This window comes from Ischnura elegans, chromosome 1, assembly GCF_921293095.1.
Source record: "Ischnura elegans chromosome 1, ioIscEleg1.1, whole genome shotgun sequence".
Lineage (NCBI taxonomy): Eukaryota > Metazoa > Arthropoda > Insecta > Odonata > Coenagrionidae > Ischnura > Ischnura elegans.
The window spans coordinates 8,534,055-8,556,049 of record NC_060246.1 but is presented as its reverse complement, the minus strand read 5'-3'; the positions used below and the strand labels follow the sequence as shown (position 1 = coordinate 8,556,049).

General features: G+C 39.0%; 1 protein-coding gene across 1 annotated transcript in view; it reads right to left on the bottom strand.

The window, feature by feature from the left end:
- Positions 1 to 5,258: 5,258 nt before the first annotated feature.
- LOC124154268 (protein sickie) overlaps positions 5,259 to 21,995 on the bottom strand; it is a 1,153,386-nt gene continuing 1,136,649 nt past the window's right edge. Inside the window, exons 34-42 of the mRNA XM_046527895.1 lie at positions 21,588 to 21,805; positions 20,919 to 21,117; positions 20,180 to 20,375; positions 18,410 to 18,589; positions 18,002 to 18,280; positions 16,915 to 17,111; positions 16,201 to 16,501; positions 9,847 to 9,955; positions 5,259 to 7,492 (exon numbers count right to left, since the gene is read on the bottom strand). Coding sequence (XP_046383851.1) covers positions 7,259 to 7,492; positions 9,847 to 9,955; positions 16,201 to 16,501; positions 16,915 to 17,111; positions 18,002 to 18,280; positions 18,410 to 18,589; positions 20,180 to 20,375; positions 20,919 to 21,117; positions 21,588 to 21,805 — 1,913 coding nt within the window. The 3' untranslated portion in view covers positions 5,259 to 7,258. The remainder of the gene's footprint in view (positions 7,493 to 9,846; positions 9,956 to 16,200; positions 16,502 to 16,914; positions 17,112 to 18,001; positions 18,281 to 18,409; positions 18,590 to 20,179; positions 20,376 to 20,918; positions 21,118 to 21,587; positions 21,806 to 21,995) is intronic.

Sequence of the window (21,995 nt, the reverse complement as noted above, 5' to 3'; positions counted from 1 at the left end):
ATTATTTTTTGAACGTTTTAAATCTCGTCCCATCAAAATCTGTTCGTTGTGAAGGTTTCCACGTTGAAGGAATGTTGAAATTTAAAAAATCATTTTTGCTACTTGGTCGGGTACAGAGCGTATTTTATTTTTTACTATTATTTTTGTCGAACTGAAACTCTACAGAAATATTAATATTATTTTTCAGAACTCTTCTAAACTGGTCGTATCAAAATCCGTTGGTAATTACACATTCCACCTCATAATGTTGAATTTAAAAAATCATTTTTTCATCTTTGTCGGGTACGAAGCGTATAATATTTTTGAAACTATTATTCCTGTCAAACTGAAGTTCCTTCGTTCTTCAGCAGCAGCTTTTCTTTCAGCTGCTGCAGCCCTCCTTTCTGCAGCAACTACGTGGCACGCTATGGATTTGGCAATTACTTTCCAGGGCATTTACTTTCCTCAACATTATACCCACCCTTTCTTTTTCTGAGGCAGAGTATAGTGGAAAAAAGTATGACTATCTATGAGTGTCATATTTGAGGAAATAGAATTCGATTGATTGAACAGGTTAATGACTCATTACCTCAAATACTTTCATGTGGTCCAAAATCATTGCCGTAACCCTGTGAAGGTCACCTTCTTTCTTCTCTGAAGAGATAAAATTTTAATTTACTATTTTACCCCATTTTTTGACCTCTTATTTTACAATTACCAAGCCATGCTGTCTCATTCAATTAACAAAAGCAAGAATTGATGAAACTTATACATACATTCTTGAATACATTAACGTCACACTCAGTCCAAATATTTTTAAAGGCAAATAGTTAAATAAGAAAAGAACCCAAAAGAAACCACTCACGTTTGCCACTCCCCGTGTCCTCCTTCGGGAACAAATATTCCACTATTATTTCCATCTAATTAAAGAGAAATTAGAGTTAAGGCTATGCATATCAGTACAAAAAGTGATATCTATGGGAATATGAAAAATTACAGTTACATGCTGCAGTGCCCCTCGGGGATTTGATGGAGTCTCCTCATCATCTTGCTCCTGAATAAGAGAGAAGAAAACACCTCTAAGTATAGGCATTACTTGATTTCCACGCCTGCAATATTTTACAATTATATGCAATGTTTCACACTGCTTTCGTACCCACCCTGGATGTCTCCAACTCCTCAGCAAATGCACTGGACAAATTGGCTGTGGTGGATGCGGCAGATGTTGAAGCAGGTTTTTGCAGACGTTGAGGCAGTCTGTGAAGAAGGAAACGATGGAGAGGGTCAGTGGGGAAGAGAGCATTAGTAAGACAGAGAGCATGTTTACATATTACTGCTGTCATCATGTAGCTTAGATTAATAATATATAATTTGATACTCACTGGAATACCTTCACAGAATTCAGGAATAGGGTAGTTTCCTTCATCAAATAAAACAAAAGGCATTGATTGCGATTCGTTACCCACCATTAGTGTATTCATAATATACAAATTATTTTGTTTTAGAAATCCCAGTTTAGACGAATGGCAATGGCCAATTTTACCCTCATTTGAAAAATGTCAGATTGGCCCCCATGCGATGCCACTCCACGTGACGTCACAGGGACCTAGTTTCTATACGAGTAGAGTTTTATTTGATTCTGAGATTTCTGAGATTACCAATGCATGCACGAGGCACAGAGCTCAGGAAAACGTCCCTTAATAATCACCTATTAAAACTGCCTATGCTCGGAAAGTTTCCTTCGTTTGATAAGGCATTAATAATCCTTATTTAAGCCAAGCGCTACCTGCTAGCAGGGTACTCTGCTAACTGCTAGCTGCCTGCGTCATATTCAAGCGTCATTCAAGCCTCGCCCCAAGGTCACCTCACAAGGTGACAGCGTGAATCAGAATGACGTCACACGGATTTTTCCCAGCATTCCTACTTAGCCGTCGCATTTTCGCAGGCTTGAAATTTTTCACTTTTCATTTTATCGCGAAAAATAGATATCATCATTTAAAAATCTAAGAGCATGAAATATGTACTCCAGGGGTAATAATCTTTTGATTTAGGCAATAAAAATATAATAGGAAACCACCCTATTGGCAAGCCAACTGCTGATTCCGTGCCAATGACTGCAAGGCACTTCTGACAGTACCTCTGCCGCAGGCTTGTTGCCTGTCTCCCAACACACACCATTAACTCTTGTAGCTTTCGCCTGGACATTCCTTTTCAGGTCTCATCAAGTCTGCTTATGACATTGTCTGATTAGTCCAAGAGGTAAATTATAAAAAGTTATCTTTAATATCTTTGAATTACCAACCTTTTTCCACTGCTCAATTTCTTTAAACCCCCCCAGCTCATTAAGCATCGCTGAGATGGTCTGCCAATGGCGCTGTGTTTTCTCAAATCTGAGAGGTCCAGTGAACCTTTCGGCAGCGAAGCATGTAATCCACATGTAATCCACGAGCAGCTTCAACTGCCATTCATTGGCACGCCCTACTTGGACATTTTTCTTCCTGAAAATATAATAACAATGTAGACATCATCTCATACCAAAACTATAATCTAAGTAAGAAAGCAATTACCTTAAGATTTCCTAATTATGGCAATAAAGGGTACCTTATGTCAATAAATTAACCTAAAACGTAATCATGATCGTTTTCTTAATGAAAATCAAGGTAGAAAATTACAATCAATGCACCTAAATATCTTATCTCTAGTGCCACATAGTTTACATGTCAAACATAGATGAGGGACTTGGTGCTTTCCCATTGGATACAGTATATAACATGTTCTCGATAAATATTTTTGACCTCTTAATGTTGTATGTTTGCATGTGTTTTATGCTTACCACCTCGTACACCAGTGCCTTGAGTGGCTTGTCTTGTAAGCAACTGTATTCGTCACTTGTTCTCTCCCGGTCTAGTAAAAGGACATGGCGCACTCGAAAACTGCTGTCTCATTACACAGGAACGGATAGTATTCCCTGCTAAGTACGAAAAACCCTAGTCACGTCGACCAGAGTCACTACAGGTTATGGGGCTAGTACACATCCATTTTGTGTATTGTAATGAAAAGTTTAATCATGGAAGAAGTCTTCCATGATTCTATTCAAAAACTCCTCAAGTGATTCAATGATAAAAATACACCGAAATATTCCATTTTGAATTACTTCATATATATTAAGCAACCATTGACCGATAATTAACATGCTATCAGTGCTGGATGATCGATGTAACTACCACCTATAGCGCTATTTCTTTAGAGACGCCCAGCAGTAGAAGGTTATATCAGACAATTATTTTAAATGATTGAATGGATGTCACACCCACACGAACGTACGAAGGCGGCACGTAAATATTATACAAAGCACGTGAACACATCCGAGAAAACAACATTTCATTCATTAGATTAAAAACATGAATATTGTACTTACGCTTGCGGTGTATCCATTTTGATGTTATTTGTGATGGTGCTGTTCAAAATACCGCTACCAATTCAAGGGTAGAAATGTGTCAAGGATTTTCATTGGCTCTTCAGATCTTCAACTGCTACCAACCTCCGAAAAGGTAGCGATGAGAGGCGAATCGCATCTATGACGTGTGACATCATACCATGACAGTGACAGCCTTCACGACGGTCCCTTACATGATCGCTCATTGACTGAAAATGTGATAGTAGACCATCATTGCTCACCGTCGTCGCTGACACATTTAAATAATCAGGGTGCTGGCGGTGAGCGAAACGAGTGTGTTTTCAGCAATTTTGCGAAGCAAATACTGTTGTATATCTAAGTTGAGAATAATGGCTGAAGTAATTTTCTACAAATCTGACATTTTGGAGTTCAATAGACTTCAGGAGGCTCTTCATTGAGGGCTACGAAGTGGAACGCTATAATCACATGTTGGAAGTTGTCGTGGTTGAAGCACTGGAGTATTTGGTTCCTGTAATTCCTACATACAAACAAGCTTTATTAATGCCATGACACACAAGATACACGCTTTTCGGAAGAAAATTGGCGTTTTATTAAATTAATCATGGTGGACGATTTTATTGACCATCTTTTCAATATATCATTATTTAAAATCATCAAACAATATGACAGGCATCTCCTCACATAAGCCATCCATCCTCAATAAGCTAATATCTTTCGTTTTAAGGTTGTGAATTGTGATCCAACCTATATCACCTAAGTGAAGGGAATTCCCACTCAGAAACCCTCATTGACATATTAATTAACCAATCTCCCTTTGTCCTGTTGATTCCCAATGCCACTACTATCTTGCTATTTATGTCATAATAAAAATTTAAAACTCCATAAACAAGTTCTGTTACTAAGCCTACATTAAATATACAGATGTGTGGCATTCGTGGTAACTACTTGGGCATAGTATGCATGCTGTGTTTTGGAATATTACTACGAGTTATTTCTTGCTCCTAGCAGCTTCACATCATTCTCAGTTGTAACAATTCTAATTATTTCCCCAACCCAAACTTTCCTGGCTTTTTGGATAGCTGAAAATTCATTGACAGTTATAAAACATTTGTACATCCTTCTTCCGTCTGCATGCCCTCCTTACGCGAACATCTTTTAAGTAGGCAATAAATAATATCGTTGTCATGCTCCCACTTCTTTCCCAAATTAGGGGTTTTGGGAAATCGTATGTAGAGAGACAGCTTGTCTCACACTGGTTGGTGCAATTATAAACACCGCACATTTTGTTGCTCATGAACTTCTCCTTCTATGTGTTTCATCATAATTCTATTGATATTTGGCGAAGAGAGTACCTATACTGGCATAGTGCTGGCTGGCTATTGTTTCACACAAACAAACCTACTAACGCAACCAATCACCTCTATTCGGCCATGACACCTAATTTAGTGCTGCCACCTGGATTCCCTCCCAGATGCCAATACAGCATAAACATGGTTATAGTAAAATGAAAGCCATATTAAAAATTTTGTCTATTCTTTAAGTGTCTGGGGGGGAGGAATGCCCAATTGCTCCCCCCTAAATCATCCAAGGTACTAAGGAGCTAAGCTACAGTAGTTGAAGATTGCCTCAGTGACACTGTAGGGTATCATTTAACCCCGAAAAAAATTAATAAATCCAATTGCTGGGTGCTACGTGACACAATTCGTGGTATGTCAACCTTACAATAAAGAAAAAAAGTTATTTTATGATGAACCTGAACCAGCAGCAAACTTCAAACAAAAATAAACTCCTTTTTATATGTAATTGCATTCTCAGTAAAAACAAATTTATAATACCATGTAACAGAATAACACACATTTTGTAAATACCATACATAGTTTTATTATTTCTTGAAAAACAAGTCATTTACAAATCTTGGGGCTTGCAGTTCAAAATTGTTCATATTTTGGGAATTAGATGTGACATCATATATTCATATAAAAAGAGCCTTTCACTCTGAACAACATTCTTGCATTTTCAGCTATGTTTTAAATTATAATAGCTTAAAAATGGCATTTCATAATTTCACTTTCCTGTATTGGATATGAGGGTACTTGAAACCAATTAATGAGATTAATTTCTCTCATGAAAGACATGAAATGACTATGAGAAGAACCTTTATACAGAAATAAATTTAAACCTGACAGAATGATAACATATTTACATGTATACAATCTTAATGCTGCAAATGGAATACATGCAAAGGCAATGGTTTCACACAGCAAATACAAGAATATAAACAATGATTGACATAGGCTTGCACAAGTGAGCCTTACGAATATTTATCTAAACTTAATCTTATATTAATGTCCAATTTTTTACAGCTCACATTCATTTACACATTAAATAATGCTTAGTGAAAATATATTACATACATTAAACACATTTAGTACAAAATGGACATCACTATTTTCTCAAAGAATTGATGCCTGCTAGCCCTAATCAAACTAAAGCTTCCATAATGTTTTGTATTTAACCAAAGGATAATGTGGTCACAAAATATCTTATCACCAATGTGCAAGTTTAAATTCACGGAAGACGTCCCCATGGGTTCACAAATAATAAGAATCAATTCAAATATGCACTGCACAGCACAAGCCCTCGCTCAGCATGACAATCATTCACAAAAAAAGTTTGACTTCGCATGCACAATTAGCTGACTCTTGGCCAGAAGGCCCTTAGCTTTGGAGGCTATTGAAGAATTTCTCTCTCCTCACAAGAATATCAAGCACTTCTCAGTGATTCAGAGACGGGATTTTTGGTCAATAAAAACAGCTAATGCAAAACAAATACAACTTTGCAAAGAGTAAAGCAAAGTTCACGGACGAACTCCAACTTCAAGTCAGAGCAAGGTAGGGTTGCATTTTACATCAGCTACAAAGAATTCTTGTCCCAAAAGTAGCATTCAAGAGCTACCTGAAAATTTGGTTCTAACCTATTTTATCTGCTTGTTTTAAACGTAATAACTTTTTTGAAATATAGTGTGGAAGAGCCCAAAAACCAATGATACTCTGGAAAGGTTCAAATTCTGATTAATACTAGATGATCTAACAATCAAGACTCTCAAACCATGACATAAAATTTGCAGAGAATAAAGGGCTACTTTAACATTCCCTATTTCCATGCATACTCAAGAGCACGGCACCTATCACTGCAAACCATTCAGAACTATGAAGCAATGGCAGGAATTGGCTTGGGTCCATATGAATGATGCATGAAAGCATTTAATGAATATAAGGGAAGTGCTACATAAGAGCATTGTGCTTGGACATTTCACATATTAACAACAAAATGAAATTGTCCATTTAAATGCAACATGTAGCATAAGATGAGTTGAGTATTATTAGTGCTGCATACATTCCGAAGAAGAGCACTACATCGCAATGCAACTATGCTCCTAAGGACATCCCTTTTCTCTGCTTACTGGACCCATGATTATCCCACTGCTCATGAGGGAATAAAATTTTACATTTCGTTGCTCCTAACTCTTTCATGCACTCCAAAAAGCTTACCCTTCGCATAGCGTCAGTGGCTTCGATTCCCTCCACCTTTCATCGAAGGTGAGTGACCCATCAGAAAGAGTTAGAGCCTCCCTTTCCTCCAGAACAGATACAATGGGCAACAATCAGACATCCTCAGCCCTTCAATCAAATATTCCTTCAGTACACTCACATAATGAGCGTCCAGGTACACTGAGGAGAGGAAGTTCTGAGAGGCACTGGATCTCATTCTTGCACTCTTTTCTCGCAAGAGTGGTCCAAAGTCATTCGCCAGTTCAGCATCCAAGGAGACCCCTCCTTCTCGGAGCATTCATCCATTGGATCAAAGTGCTGCTTCCACACGCACCCTCATGGCCCTGCGCTCCACCTTTCCTTCCCTCTGCTTCTCGTCCTCCTCTCCTCCAACGCCCTCGTCGTCATCGTCGTCTTCTTCCACATCCCCTTCAGCATCATCGTCGTCATCATCCTCGTCACCCTTCTCACTCCCGTTGCTGGCCATGCCCTGCCCGTTTCCTGCATAGTTGGCTGCTTCCTGCAGCCTCATGAGCATGTTTAGCTGAAACAAAATTAATCACATACATTTTAGAAATGCAGTTACAGCGAGTCCTCGTTCTACGTCACCCTGTTTAACGTCATTTTGCGATGACGTCACCAAACTTTTGAGATCGTCATTCATTTATCGCACCTTCGCTTCGTGATAACGTGAAGTCTTTTAAATTTCGCACGAGAAAAAAGGCAAAGCGGCAGGCGTTGCAGGTTGTTCGTTTAGTGGGTGGTAATGGTGTAAAACGGTGTTTATTGTTAATTGCGATTACAGTTTTAGCAAAATTCTGCAAAATGAATTCTTAGTTAGGTGCGCAAGGTTTTACTTGACATAATGGTTTTCAGGAACCTAAAACGTGATTTCAAGGCATTTTCCGTGTAGAACTCGGAATTTTTGTCATCACTTTTTTCACTGTGTTCACAATAATTTTGGTTCCTGTAACTGCGACGATCTTTCAGCAATGATGATGCCCAGGCGACGCTAGCCCGGGCGACCACCATAGCGAAGCCGAAAAGCAAATGCGGGAAGATACAAAAATGGAGAAGGATTTACATCACTGCTGCTATTGTCGTCGATGAAGACAGGAACTCGTATTTATGCCATAGTTTGGCATTCCCATCATAAAAAATGCCCCAGATATGATACGCTAAAATTTTTTCCTGTAGGAATTCTGAGGTCTAGGAGCCGATATTCACTTTTTACGTTGTTTTTTATGGGATATTATGTTTCAATTAAAATGTCATTTCGTTAATCGTCACATTTTTCATGAACGGTAAGTGACGTTAAAAGAGGACTCACTGTACTCCTCTTTCAGCATCACTGCATTAGCTTTTTCAAGACGGAGGAGTTCTCGCATTAGCATGACTGCTGTACTGAGCCCCAAGAGACTCTTTTATGTGCCCCCCGTATGGAGCATTTTCGCAGGACATTCGTTAAGAAGGGTCTAACGGACAATCGCACACTCCCATCACCAACCTTTCTCGACCCTTCCTCGTGGGGACTCTGTATTATCTCAGACTCCGAGGGTAGTTGGGCTCTCTCCTTTCGGGGTTTATCACCAGCGTACCAGCGGCATTGGTTCGCCGTCAATCATGTTTTGTTTATAAGAATTAGCTGTGTAGATAATTGATGCTTGAACGTAAATTACAGACTTTGAATTGTTTGAGCCTTGTTTTATTCAGAGAATCGTCAAATTTTGAATGAAGCTCTACCGTCAACATTCACGCATTTAATGCAGCAACAATTTCCATGTTGATGTTTATACTGAAATCGAGATATAAGTTAATACTTATCGTAGAATTTCGTTTAAAAATTGCAAACACTGCTCAAAAGACAAATAATTCAATTATTAGTTTATATTTTCCGAGAGAGGAACAAATATTTATTTCGCAAAATGACTGGATGCACAATTGTATGGCCACGGTCCCTCACCGCTAAGAGGGGTAATATAAGACAAGGGGTCCGGGTACCTGCTCCCAGATTTTGAGGGTAAAGCCTAAGTCCCGCAGTGTTGGGTCACGAAACAAAGACATCCCTTACACGTGACCATCATAAAAGGGGGAGAGCTAGGAGACATATACACATATTTGGTATTTGTTCACCTGCGCAGGATAATCTACGACAAAAATTTGATGCTTTCATCTCCCAGACCATGAAACGTCCAGACGCATATTTAGAAGGGAAAAGGTTAAACTGTTGTATTGTGAAAACATCCACTCATTGCATCATTCTCACATCATTATACATACAATGACATTGCCACAGAGATGAGACAAAGTCAAATGCCATTTTAAAAATTTTACAAGCAAAACAAAGAAAATTGAAGAAATGTTAATCTTATTAGTGGTTTTCTATGCTTTCCAGGCTGAAAAGAAAAACTGAATAAAGAAAAATTCCAATTCTTACACAATAAATAATGAAAGTTACAGGAGCTGAGCAAAACTGTTAGAACTGATTTTCATTATTCCCATTCAATTCTTTCACAATCAACTTTTTACAGGCAGTCATGATTTTTGGAAAGGTTTTTTTAGTCACTCCATTTAAATTGGTCACTAATTAACCAATTGTATTTCCAACATTGAATCTGGTTGGTAGGAACTTCTGTGAAAAACAGCATAGGTTAAAAATTTTGAATTAAAATACGATGAAGATAAAAAGGGAAGTTCCTCAATTAGTAAAAATTAAGGATATTTGACCTCTCATGGAACGAGAAAACTTTTAGAATTTGAGCTTAATTTCATTTGTGATGAGGAATTGGACAAGAATATTTCTAACATCAACAGCTGTATAAAGAGAAACATCTGCAAGTACGCATGTATACCAAAAATTGCATCGAATCAAGCGGTTGAAAATGACAATGCACTCACGAGGGGATCGCCTTCCTCCTCTCCTCCCTTGGATCCATTGCCTCCTTTCCCTCCGTTGCCAGTGACGACTGGAGCCTGAAGATCATAGCCAACGTCCTCTGGGCGTAACCTATAGGGGAGCAAGATGCATTAGTTTCTCCGTTTTGAGTATCCTAATAAAGGATATGTATTTCATTCACTCCAATTCAAAAGCACGGTTCCCCCAATAACCAATACATATTGGCTTCACACCCCGTGGGCCCGCGTTCAAATCCTAGGCGTGGCCATGATTTTCTAGAGGCTGCGTGATTTGTGTTTCAGTGCTCAAGAGCTACGCTCTGTGTGTCAGATAGGACATCGAGCCCTTGCTTCCTTTTGCATAAAAAGTACACATTACTACTTTTCATGATGATGCTAACTTCATTCAACTGCACAAAATTATTATAACATAGAGATGATACAATTAAGAGGTGGTTGTGATTACAACAAGGGCAAACAGGTCCCACTATGATTATTTTTTATATGAAATTAAAAGCATCTCACTCTAAAGCTCACTAAAGTAGCCATCTTACAAATGAAGACCCACATAAAAGCAGTTTGCCTTGAAATAGATCCCCAGCTGATACACGTGGTTCAATTTAGAATTGTGGCTGAGTGAATGGGTGTGGGCAAATCAAGTGGGCATGAGCAGATACTTAAATCAGTCAAGAGCACTCTATCGCTGGTCAAAGTTCTGGCTTTACTGGCACTCGGCCGAAAATCTAGGGATCCAGGTTCGAATCCCAGTCAAGGTGAATGATTTTTTTCACTGTGGATTTTTGCAAAATATGTGCATTGCAGGGACTCCCCTAAAAGTTATCATCATGGCTAGTCCCGGCATACTTGAATCAGAATTATCAGGAACACAGTTGACCAAAGCGAGGCCTCTGCTATAAAAAATGCTTTTCCAACAAAATTTGACCACTAATCCTAAAAGAAACAGAGAGAGCCCCAAATTTCCTCCCATCAGAAGGCAAGAAAACAGCTGGTAGGGTAAAGAAATTGATTGTGATGAATTGTTCTTTTAATTTATAATTTACATGCGGTAGCTAAAAAGCAGTACAGTGGAACCTCGTTAAAGCGAGTACGGGCTATAGCGACACCCCCGCTATTACGAGAGGTAGCCGATGCACCGTCAATTGACCCTATAATAAGCGTGTTAAAAAATTCGTTTTTACGAGACCCTTTCGGTGTTGGCTCTCGCCATAGCGAGGGTTTCACCGCCGGAAGACTTTCATCAAGACTCCTTAACCTCTGTAATTGCTAGCGATCTGTTAGAAATGAAGTTAATGGAGTGCTCAGTCTCAAATTTATGTGGTAAACTGTCGTTCGATAAATATAATGATTGACGAAGCAATGCTTTGCATGATTTTTATTCAGTGCGGCGCTTATAAATTGTTTGAATAGTTAGCCGTTATTTGAGTAAGGAAATTTAGTGATGCAAATAAACATCGCCTTTCGTCTGGATTTATGCTTACGTTTATCGGATAGATGTTTATCTGTCGCCGCACCACTCCTGTTCCTGTATATCTGTTCGCAACAGGTATATTGGCTATTATTTGCTCCACCTCCGGTAAAGCGACAATTCGCTATAGCGAGTGTTAATTAGTGCACCGTTGGGTGTCGTTATATCGAGGTTGCACTGTAGTAAGTAGAGGATTTGAAAATGGTATGTCCACAAATTAAAGCATCCTGTACAATTGCCATGATGCCTCACCCAAAACTGTAAACATTTCATCATAAAAAAGTTTCATTTCAATGAAATGATTAGTTTTGAGGCAAAAAATGTTCAGAGCCTCTATTGATAATGTCAGTATATTTCGGGAATCAGACAGAACAAAATTAACATTTTGTTACGCCATGATGATAAACTTTTGGCCACTATTTCCACAAACCTAATGTGTTTAAGGCTTCTTCAAGCGTTTCTCATGCAACATTCATGAGGTTCACACGTCACGCAGCGTCAACCAATAGAAATACGTTATGCGTCATTGGCGTGACCGATGTTCCCTGTGGACTTTCAAAGATATTTTTTTCGGTAATAAATTGAATTTGAGGTCAGATAATTGGATTGCGTGTTTTTCATTTATATCTTTTTGGTTTTAAATAACGAAAACCAAATTTTGTATTTTGAGCGTTCCCTCTTATTGCTGTATTTAGCAGTGCTGCATACATTCCCAAGACGATCTCTACAACAAAATGACACTATCCATTTTTTCAGCTTACTGGACCCACAATAGGGAACTTGCATATATTTCAGATATAATCAATAGCCCCAAAATTATATAAAAATATATGTTTGCATACCTCGGTGAAAGTTTTTTTTATTATTTTATGACGTGGTTTGCGATATTTAATGCATCAAAGTTCACGAAAATTTTCAAATTCAAGTGAGAAGCGAAAACGCCCGATGATTGGCTGGTAGAAAAGTGACGTCATAGTTCAGTACGAGGCACGGCGGTACGGCCATAGTATAGGTTGCATAATTGAATACATGCGACGGCGTGGTTATGATTCATTTATTGAAGTGCAGACGTATCGGAGTTGTTCATTGTGACTTCAGGGCTATTATGTGATCTATTTCTCCTCCATTGAAAGCGATAGATTGCGTAAAGATGAAGGCATATGGTTATTCTTACGCTGATCCTAGCAAGCTTCCTGTTACTGATTCCATCATGATAACAGGGTATTTTAGTGAAACTGTATACTTCGTCGGCTCGGAAAGTCGATGCCGAGAAATGGAAAGGTAGCTGATGTGCATCTGTAATGTTTTATAGTTCATAACAAAGTGAGACTTGCGTATAATATTGGCGAAAGCGTATACTCATGTGAAATGTGTATTCTTTTGGCAGTCCGGTAGAGTCTTATGGTGAACTTATTTCCACCTCGAAGCTGTCGATGATACTTTCAACTTAAAAATACCTTGCCTGGAGGGCGACAGGAAGCTCTGAGGAAGCCAGACTATCAATGTTTCAATTAAGTAGCGATAATATAGACGAACTTCCAACACAATCTACCATCTTGTGACTAAAAACCCCGAAGCCACTTCCTATTCTGCAGAAAGAATCGGTCAATCGCACTTCGATCAATATAATAAACACAACGTCTTCAGGTGTTAATAAGTTACTTTTGAAATGAAATACTTCCTAAATTAGCATTAAAATGTGCATGTTTTCCAAACAGAGTCTTTAATACATTTTGGGAGCTTTTCTCACGATATATCTGAAACCTACTCTAAAGGCGAGCTCATCGTCATTGCGATCGGTTGTCACTTAAAAATTCCGTATCGGAAATCCTAGAGGGATGACTTTCGACGATGACCGTGATCACCTGCACTCTCACTATCACTGGAACCCGTGGTGAAAATATCATCCCAATCCAATTTCTATTTGGTTTTAACTGGGGAAAGAGCAACATAAAACTGCGCATTCTTTGGGCAACTTTGGGTTTGACTTTCCCTCAAACACACCATTTCCCCTGTGGTGCACATCAGTCCTATCTTTATACGATGGCCTGACAACCTTTAAATGGATCCTTGGTTTATCCTGACAACCAACTAAATGGAAATTGCTGATCCACACATGTCCATTCTTATCTCCATAGTTTCCAAATCAAAGGCAGCGGAACATTCCTCTTGTGACTCAACTTTTTTTTTGAAAAGCAAGCAACGGCGTAGAATAAAATCAAAGAATGCTGCGATTCATTTTTTGTGACCACCTCTGGATTCCATTCTTTTTCCATCTACAACTTCCTTTATCTTTCGGGGTAAACCATGGGACAAGATAATGTTTAAATATTTTCATTAATTTATAACAAAATATAAGTTCGAAAAATTCCCAAAAGCCATTTTATTAATCCGCACTGATGAGTGTAAATTAATGTGGAAGATGAGTGCTGTAAACGTAGTAGTTTTCCTTAGGTTGAGTTGCAAAGTTCATGAAGTTGACAAAACGGCTAATTTTTCGGTGCGCGGAGTCATTTATTGCACTGATCGTGTCTACATTTTTCATTTTTTTTTGTAATAAAATAAATCAGAATTTAGGATAAAATTTCCTTTAAAATGACGTATAGTTCATTATTATAGCATGTAGTGAAGCCAGGATATAAATTTGCAAAATACAGCGGCACATCATTTTGACGCCGACAGTAGAAGAAAACGCTGTCTTCTTGGCTGGCACTCGAATGCATGAGGATCAACGTTGCTCTATATATTTTCATATTTCCTCCCTTGATTTTAAACATCATGGAATTTTCTATGTCCTTCCGTAACTGAAATTTGACAAGTGCCTTAATAATTTGAGTCCATCGTAACGATCGTAACCATCGAGAAACACCTATCTCGATTTTTGTTCGGAAGTTGAGTTTTTATTCTACGGCGGCCGAATTATCGAATAATCTATGTTTCAAGTTATTCAGTCAATGAAATATGGAAATATTATTAATATTAAAGTTATCTTCGCTCAAATAGCACACGGGTTTATCATTCCGTTTATCATACTCTTATTTTTCCGAAACGCTCATCCCGACAGACGGCATGCATCGAGGCTTTTCTTCTAATTTCCTCCGTGGGAATGCAGACGAATTTTTTTTCTGGGGTGTTATTGCACAGAGGAACAATGCACCACTTGTATGTTTTCCTTATTTCACCCATGTTCTCCTTTAAACGCAACGTGGCTCTTCCAAACCTGCAGTTACTGGGCTTGGATCTTGGACTCGTACTGAACTATGACGTCACAGCCAAAGATTAGTGGGGGCGGTATTTTATAGCCCGCGAAACTCGGGCGACTTTTGGGAGTCATTTTCTAGGGTATAAACTGAATTTTAAGCGGAAAAAAGTATATTGCTGTACTAAGTGTTTACTGTAGTATATCAGCATACTGTTTATAAAAAGTATGCAATTTCCCTATTATATGACAGTTTATGAGGGAATAAACTCGCCACTCCCAACTCTGTAATGCACTCCAAAAAGCTTTGCATGCCAGTGGCTTTGTTCTCCCCCACCTTTCATCGAAGGTGATCAACACAACAGAGAGAGTTACATGCTACATTAAAATGCAAAATCTTTTAGCTGCATGACGGTACTACTTTGTGTGCCTGGGAGTGTTTCCCCTGCGCAGCAGTACTGGGATGTCAGTTCTTCTTTTGTCTTGCGTATCACTGTACCTTTCATTGCACAGATTGTCTCTCGCAGTTCTACATTGTCTTTCGTTGATTAAGATGTGTGCAAAGAACATCAATTGCAACAAATACAGCATCCCTTTCCTCCACAACAGATGCAATGGCGTGCAACAATCATACAGGGGTTCCTGTGTGCATTTAGGGATGTTAAATTTGCTCCCTCTTGCTGGGTGCCCTCCATCAGCAAAGCAAGTGCCCAGGCTCTCTCAAAAGGCTCTCTCCCACCTGAATTCCATTCAGGCAGAATAACACTTTCAACAAACTCCATCTTCTAATCGCATTGCAATTAGCAACGTCAATTAAAGGAAAAAGATAATAAAAATACAGAAATAATAAATATGTTCTGGATACAAAAATATTTTCCAATGTTGACATCTGATGAACAATGAGCTGCCAGAAAATGATTTGGATGAGTCCACACCCCCTTAGAACCAATGGGTGATGCCAGTCAAGGCATGTGAAGCCAAGAGCCACTTCAGAATCCATTAGTCTGCGGCATTAACATCTACCGAGAAATCCTTTCAAAGGTTTCATGTGGTTGTCCACACTCACAAAGATAAAGTGAATACGGCATAAGATAGCTCAACGGCCTACCTTAGGATGAAGATCAATTCCATTTCCGCATAAAATCAGTTTACTCCAGCTCCATCTAAGTTTCTCAGAGGCCCTGATATATAATATTAACAGCTCGAATAAACACAAATGTCCCCAATAACCAATGCTGGCTTCACACCCTCTCAGCCCATGTTCAAATCCAAGGCAGTGGCCAAGATTTTTCAGAGACTGCCCGATCCCCGCTTGTGTGTAGAACATTTCAGTGCAACTTGCAGTCCGTCAGATAGAACGTTAAGCCGCAGTTCCCTTGGTGCCTTTCATTAAGAACAAGCTAATGCTGATGCCTGATTTCTCTCTACACTTCCCTCAAGGTGCAAATAACCTTAGCTGTCGTTCACCTTCTCCAAACACCTGCCACTCAATAACAGTCATTGTAATACATTTTGATAACACAACAACACACTTAACAACACCCTAGTCCAGGCAGGACTCAAGCACGTGACCTTCGGTTAGACTCACAAGGATTTAACCCTGCCACCGTCATGGCCGACCAACGGCCAGTCGGAGCGGGGCCAGCACTAAAATCAGGAAACCAAAACTGACCTCAACAATGAGTCGGAGCCTGGATGTGGGACAGGAGCGTGCACTCTACCACCCTCACTGGCGGTTTCGGCTGAAGCACCATTGTCTGGTGCCTTCTGCTGGTGCTGGCCACGTTGCCATGGGTACGAGTGTGCAATGAATGCGGCTGGATCCTCCCACGTCGGAGCACGCCTCCCATACAGTTGCAGGCCTTCTCGGACTGCTTCCAGGAGATAGGGGACCACAGAGTAGTTCCAGAGATCAGTGAACCACACCTGTGAACCAGCCACATCAGGTGGGCAGGACAGGAACAGCCTTGGCCCTGTGAATGAGCACGACAAAATGATGCTGAGAAAAATTTAATCTAGAACATTTTTAAAATGTCAGCAAATAATATAAAGCGACAAATTTGGCAAATGGATTTGGATTACAGTTTATATTTCTCAGTTTTTATGAATATGAAGTTAGGTTAGCATTTTATTAAGAACATCTACTTATGACGATCAGAGCACAACTCTCAAATACCACAACCACAACAATACTACCAAAAAAATAAATATTACATAACATTAAAAAGTGAAATGTATTTTTCATATTGGCTTCACCAGCTGTTCACAAAAATATTCATTTTCCATTCATACATTTCAGACTTGTCACAATTAGCAACATTACTTACAGGAAAAATGAGCAAAATACAGAAAGAAGATCAACTTCCTGGAGATGAAAAATACTTACCGATGGTGACATCCGAAGAAGAATGAGCTTCAAGGAAACGATTAAGATGAGCCCACACTCTTGGGAGCCAATGAAATATCGACGCTAGTCTGGGCATGTGCAATCCAAGAGCCACTTCAGCATCCATCAGTCGGCGACGTAAAAACCTACCAAGGAATCCTTTCACAGGTTCCATATGGTTGGCACAGAGGACCCATCTGGAAATGGAATTTGTGAGAGATCCATGAATTTAGAGAGACAACAAAAACGAGAGAAAAATATACTGCTACAATAATACTTGCTCCTCCAAATTTGGCTCTTGTACATTTTGCCCACCAGACCAAATGGCCTCATCAACTCGGTATGTTTTTAAACTAGCATTTGTATGGTCTAGAGATGTGGAGAGCTTCTCTAGATCATACAAATGCTAGAGATTGGATAGAGAGAGGAGAGAGATTGGATGACGTACAAACCAATCATAGGATTGTTGACCAGTGATGACAATGATTTATTTGATTTGAGAAAAATGAGTATGGTATTTGGAGGAGGTGACCGACAGCTGAGGTCATTTGCGCCATGAGGGAAGGGTATGGAAGGAAGGGTGGAGAGAATCCCAGCATCGGCATTAGCCTGCTCTTAACCAAAGGCGCCAAGGGGACCACGGCTTAACGTCCCATCCGATGGACAGAGTGTTGCGCTTGAAACATCCACCACACAACATTCAAGCAGCGATCGGGCAGTCTATGAAAATTCTCTGCCACTGCCGGGATTTGAACCCAGACCTACTGGGTGGAAAGCCAACACTCTAGCCACAACAACAACCCGACCCCCCTCAAGAAAAGCTATAACGTTGCCACGGCAACCAAATGTGCATTGTTAAAAACAATAGTTATATATATATATGTACACCATTTTTTGGTTATGATGACCAATATGGAAAATTGAGAGCATTTTTTATGGGATCACTACACTAAACCCTTGGAGAATACATTACAGAGGGCAATGGTATTCAAAGAATGAACAGCTTTACAAATTTTTGCCGCTCTAATTTGAAATAACAGTATTTAACTTAGAGTAATGACATTTAAAAAAATAGCCTGATGCTCACCTGAAGTTGTGGTGCAGTTGGAGGTTTGTGGTTGAGCAAGTTGCTTGATTCATGGTTCCGATAATGAAGGGGCACCTCGCATACGCTGCATTCAGAAACCCATTAAACACTTCTCCTAATGAGCCTGCGTGGTGGAGGTTATCCAAAATAATAACTTTTGGTAGATTTGGAGATGAACCATTGCCTGAACCAGGCTGACCATTTTCTCCAGACGTTTCACATTTTTCAGCAACATTAGCCAGGTACTGACGAAGCTCTTTGCTGCTCTTATGGTCGACGCTAAAATATGGAAACAGTGGATCACACTTAAGATGTTTTAAATCATGGACAAGTTTTCCAAATCCATCCACAAGTGCATGCAGTTAACAATTTTTGACCAATCTAATTTAAAAGAACAGATTCACTTACTTGAAGGTTGCAATAGCTTGAGATAGCATTGATTCAACAGCCTTGTCGCCTGGAATAATTTTTTCAAATCCATTCCTAAGCACCAAAAACTGAGCTAGCTTGTGAGCCAGGTGAGATTTCCCTGTGCCACTAGGACCACACAGAATTATTCTTCTATGCTCACTCAGCAAAGAAACATACCTGGGAGTAAGAGAAGAGCTTTTTCAGAGTTTAAATAACAGGCAGAATCACAGAAACTATACAGTCCATCAGCAGCTATTAATTCATGAAAGCCATTTTGAGTTGCTTATACATATTAGTTTTCATATCATGATAATCAATACCTACTCATTTAAGACATGATTCATCAGAACATAATAATTTTATTAAACTGAAGTGAAGTTTTAAGAATAAAATTAATAATTTTATTCTTGAAACTTCACAAGTTATTCTTTTGTTTCCAATATGGAGAAGTTTCACATAGTCAAGCCTGAAGTTATCAGTTAAAATTATTTTAATAATGCATAGATATTTTTATCCAATTCTAGCCAGTCATTAGCAGCAATAAAAATAAAGCAAACTGAGAGAATTTCACTAGAGGCTCCCCAGAAGCATTTTGTTGTTAACTTTTGCTTTTCCCTCTCCCCAAAAGAGAATTGACAATACTTATGCGTAAAACATATAGCTTTCCTGTTATCACTCTTCTTTACTAATGGGTACAGTGCTGAAATTTCACGTAATGAAGTAATTCAATTCCAAAAATTAGGCTCGAATTGGAAGAATATGAGTCCATATTGCAAGGTAAAAGGAAACGAAATGCATGCACAACGTACAAATGCTTCGTTTTGCGACACCGAAATATAATATTTATGAAACTAGGCATCCGTGTGAAAAAATGGAAGAACAGCAGACCCTGCGGTATTGCAGAAAAAGATTTCTACACAGAAAAACAAAATTTTCAGCGATTATCATGGAAATACTGATGAATATCAGGCTTCTGTAAAGTGAAAAGCCAAAACGAATTATGAAAGAAAGCGTCGACTCTGAGAATCGATCCTGAGAACTCTGGTGAGGAGTGGTTCACCATAACCAGGGCAGCCTATCATTCTTGATTGGGGCCCGTTTCTAAGGGGATACATTAGACCTGTGAATACATATGGGGTGATACATAGACAGCTCCCAAAGGACTACAACAGCACAAAGTTAGATTGAAATCTTAGACACTCCCAGGGATGCCGGCTCATAAAAAATATTGGGGGGGCCCATACGTGTGAGTACGAGTGGGTCTTGCCCCAGGAAATTTTATAAATACGAGTTTTAAAGTTTTTTAGCATTTTAAAGTCATAAGATCAACATTAGAACCCTGAAAATTCAACTCTTGATAACACGACACTCTGGAAAAATTTACAAGCCTGTCTTTTCCTCTGCCATAAAAAATTTTGAGGGGGCTCGGCCCCCCTCAAGCCCCATGGAGTCGGTGCCACTGGACACTCCCCTTGTTAGAGTATTCTAATTGTTAACATTTTCCTCATATTTAGTGAAATTCTCTCAGTTTGCTTTATTTTTATTGCTGCTAATGACTGGCTAGAGTTGGATAAAAATACTTATGCATTATTAAAATAAAATTATAATTGATAACTTCAGGCTTGACTATGTGAAACCTCTCCATATTGGAAACAAAAGAATAACTTTGGAAGTTTTATTCTTTTATTTCCTTTATTATTAAGTATCATCCAAACACGTTATATTTCATATCCAACGAGGCATAAGTATGTACAATATATTCCTTACCTATGGGCAATAGCCTTTGGGATGAGGGTGTCAAATGCCAAAGCATCAACAGAGCCTCCTTGCCTAGCACCTTTCAAGTGTATGCGCACTGTTGTGGAGTCTCCGACGAGATAGCCATAGGGAAGCAACTCAGGCAGTCCAACACCTCTCATGAGCCCAGGGGAGAATGTAGCACCCGAGTTTGGAGTGCCTAAATCTAATGAAAATACATGGATCAAACAATTTATAATGTGATAGACTTGCTTCTTATAAGATCTGAAATATTTCATTTCATTCTGAATATTTTCTCAAGGAACCAAAATCATTTTAAGAAATGGGTGTCAAGAAAGTCTTTTGCTTAAAAAACTCTTATGCCAAAAAGCTTCTGGACAAATTTCAGAAATAATCAGGAACTATATAACAGCCGAGAATATATTTTGGTTACCATATTTCCAATTTAAGACAAAAAAATTACAGACATTGACTTTAAAATGTAAAAAAATAAATAAATGTCCAGCACGATTGATTTAGTTAAAACTTCAAACTCCAATGCCAAACATATAAAAATTGAATATATAATTGAGGCATTTGAATACCACTTATTGTTCATTGGTATATATACTCCATTGGTCCCTCATTGACATGAATCAGTTCGTGACCATAAATATAATATGGAATGGTAAACTTCATAATCAGAAGCACCTACTGACAATAAGACTCTAATGTGAATCCTACAAAGAGTAAGTTAAGGCATAGTCACCTGCTGATTCTGAATTGCCATTTGAGGTAGGCCCTGCCGACGGAGGGGGCGTAGAGGAGGCAGACGACGGGGCTGGAGGGGGAGGAGGAGCCGCCAGCAAAGATGCCTCCACTTCGCCCAGCTCACCAACCTCATAACTCCAGACTGAGTCTGCGCTCAGACCGAGGCTGGATCCAGGGTCAATCTTCTGAAGGCAATCCTAGTGCATGACAAGGAGGAGCTGAGCATTTTGAAAGGGGAAGCAATGACTAAGGAAGGGGCTAATTATAAGCATCAAATAAAAAACATGCAACCAAGGTAATTGGTAAAAAAAAGACCATTAAAAAATGAAGTAATATTATGAGGAGGACAAGAAATGATTGAACCAAGCAGCAATCAACAAAAATGAATGAAAATTAGAATAAGATTACAACAGGCCTGATTCAAAAAGTTTTATTACTTGTGAGTGAGTATGAATAAATCCCAAGCTTTTCAGGGATTCCACAGTCATTCTTTTTATATTTTGAAAGTACTATGCACAAAAGAAGGATATGTACCATTCATTTGCCATTGAAATGAAAGTATTTTATGTAGGCAATGAATAAAAAACTTTTCATATAACATATCATGATGAAAATGAAAAACATATCGTGCATGAATTGAAGAAGTCTCTTGTAGACAATAACTAACCTTGAAGACTTTTCGTAGAACGCAATCCAAAGCATCCCATCTTGTCTTCCCAGACACAGATATAATTGCGATTTTGCATTCGTGGAAACGCTGAGCTTGCACTATATTTCCATCAGGCAGGGGTGCATCTGGGGGCACACCGCCACCACCTGGACCCAACACCACAGACACGACCACTTTCTTTCCATCTTTGTCCCCTGGCTCAGTCATCACCACCTCTGCAAAAGTGCAAATAGTGTTTGAATGACATTTTCAAAGGTAATCAAGCAAAAAAAATGAAAGCTAAACATCAATAAACCTCCTCCGATAAAAATTAACCAAAATAGGTTTAGAAAGTTTTATTGAATTAATTTTCATTTCATATGTAACTGTGATCTAATCAACAGCTCTTCCAATGTCTTCTCAATC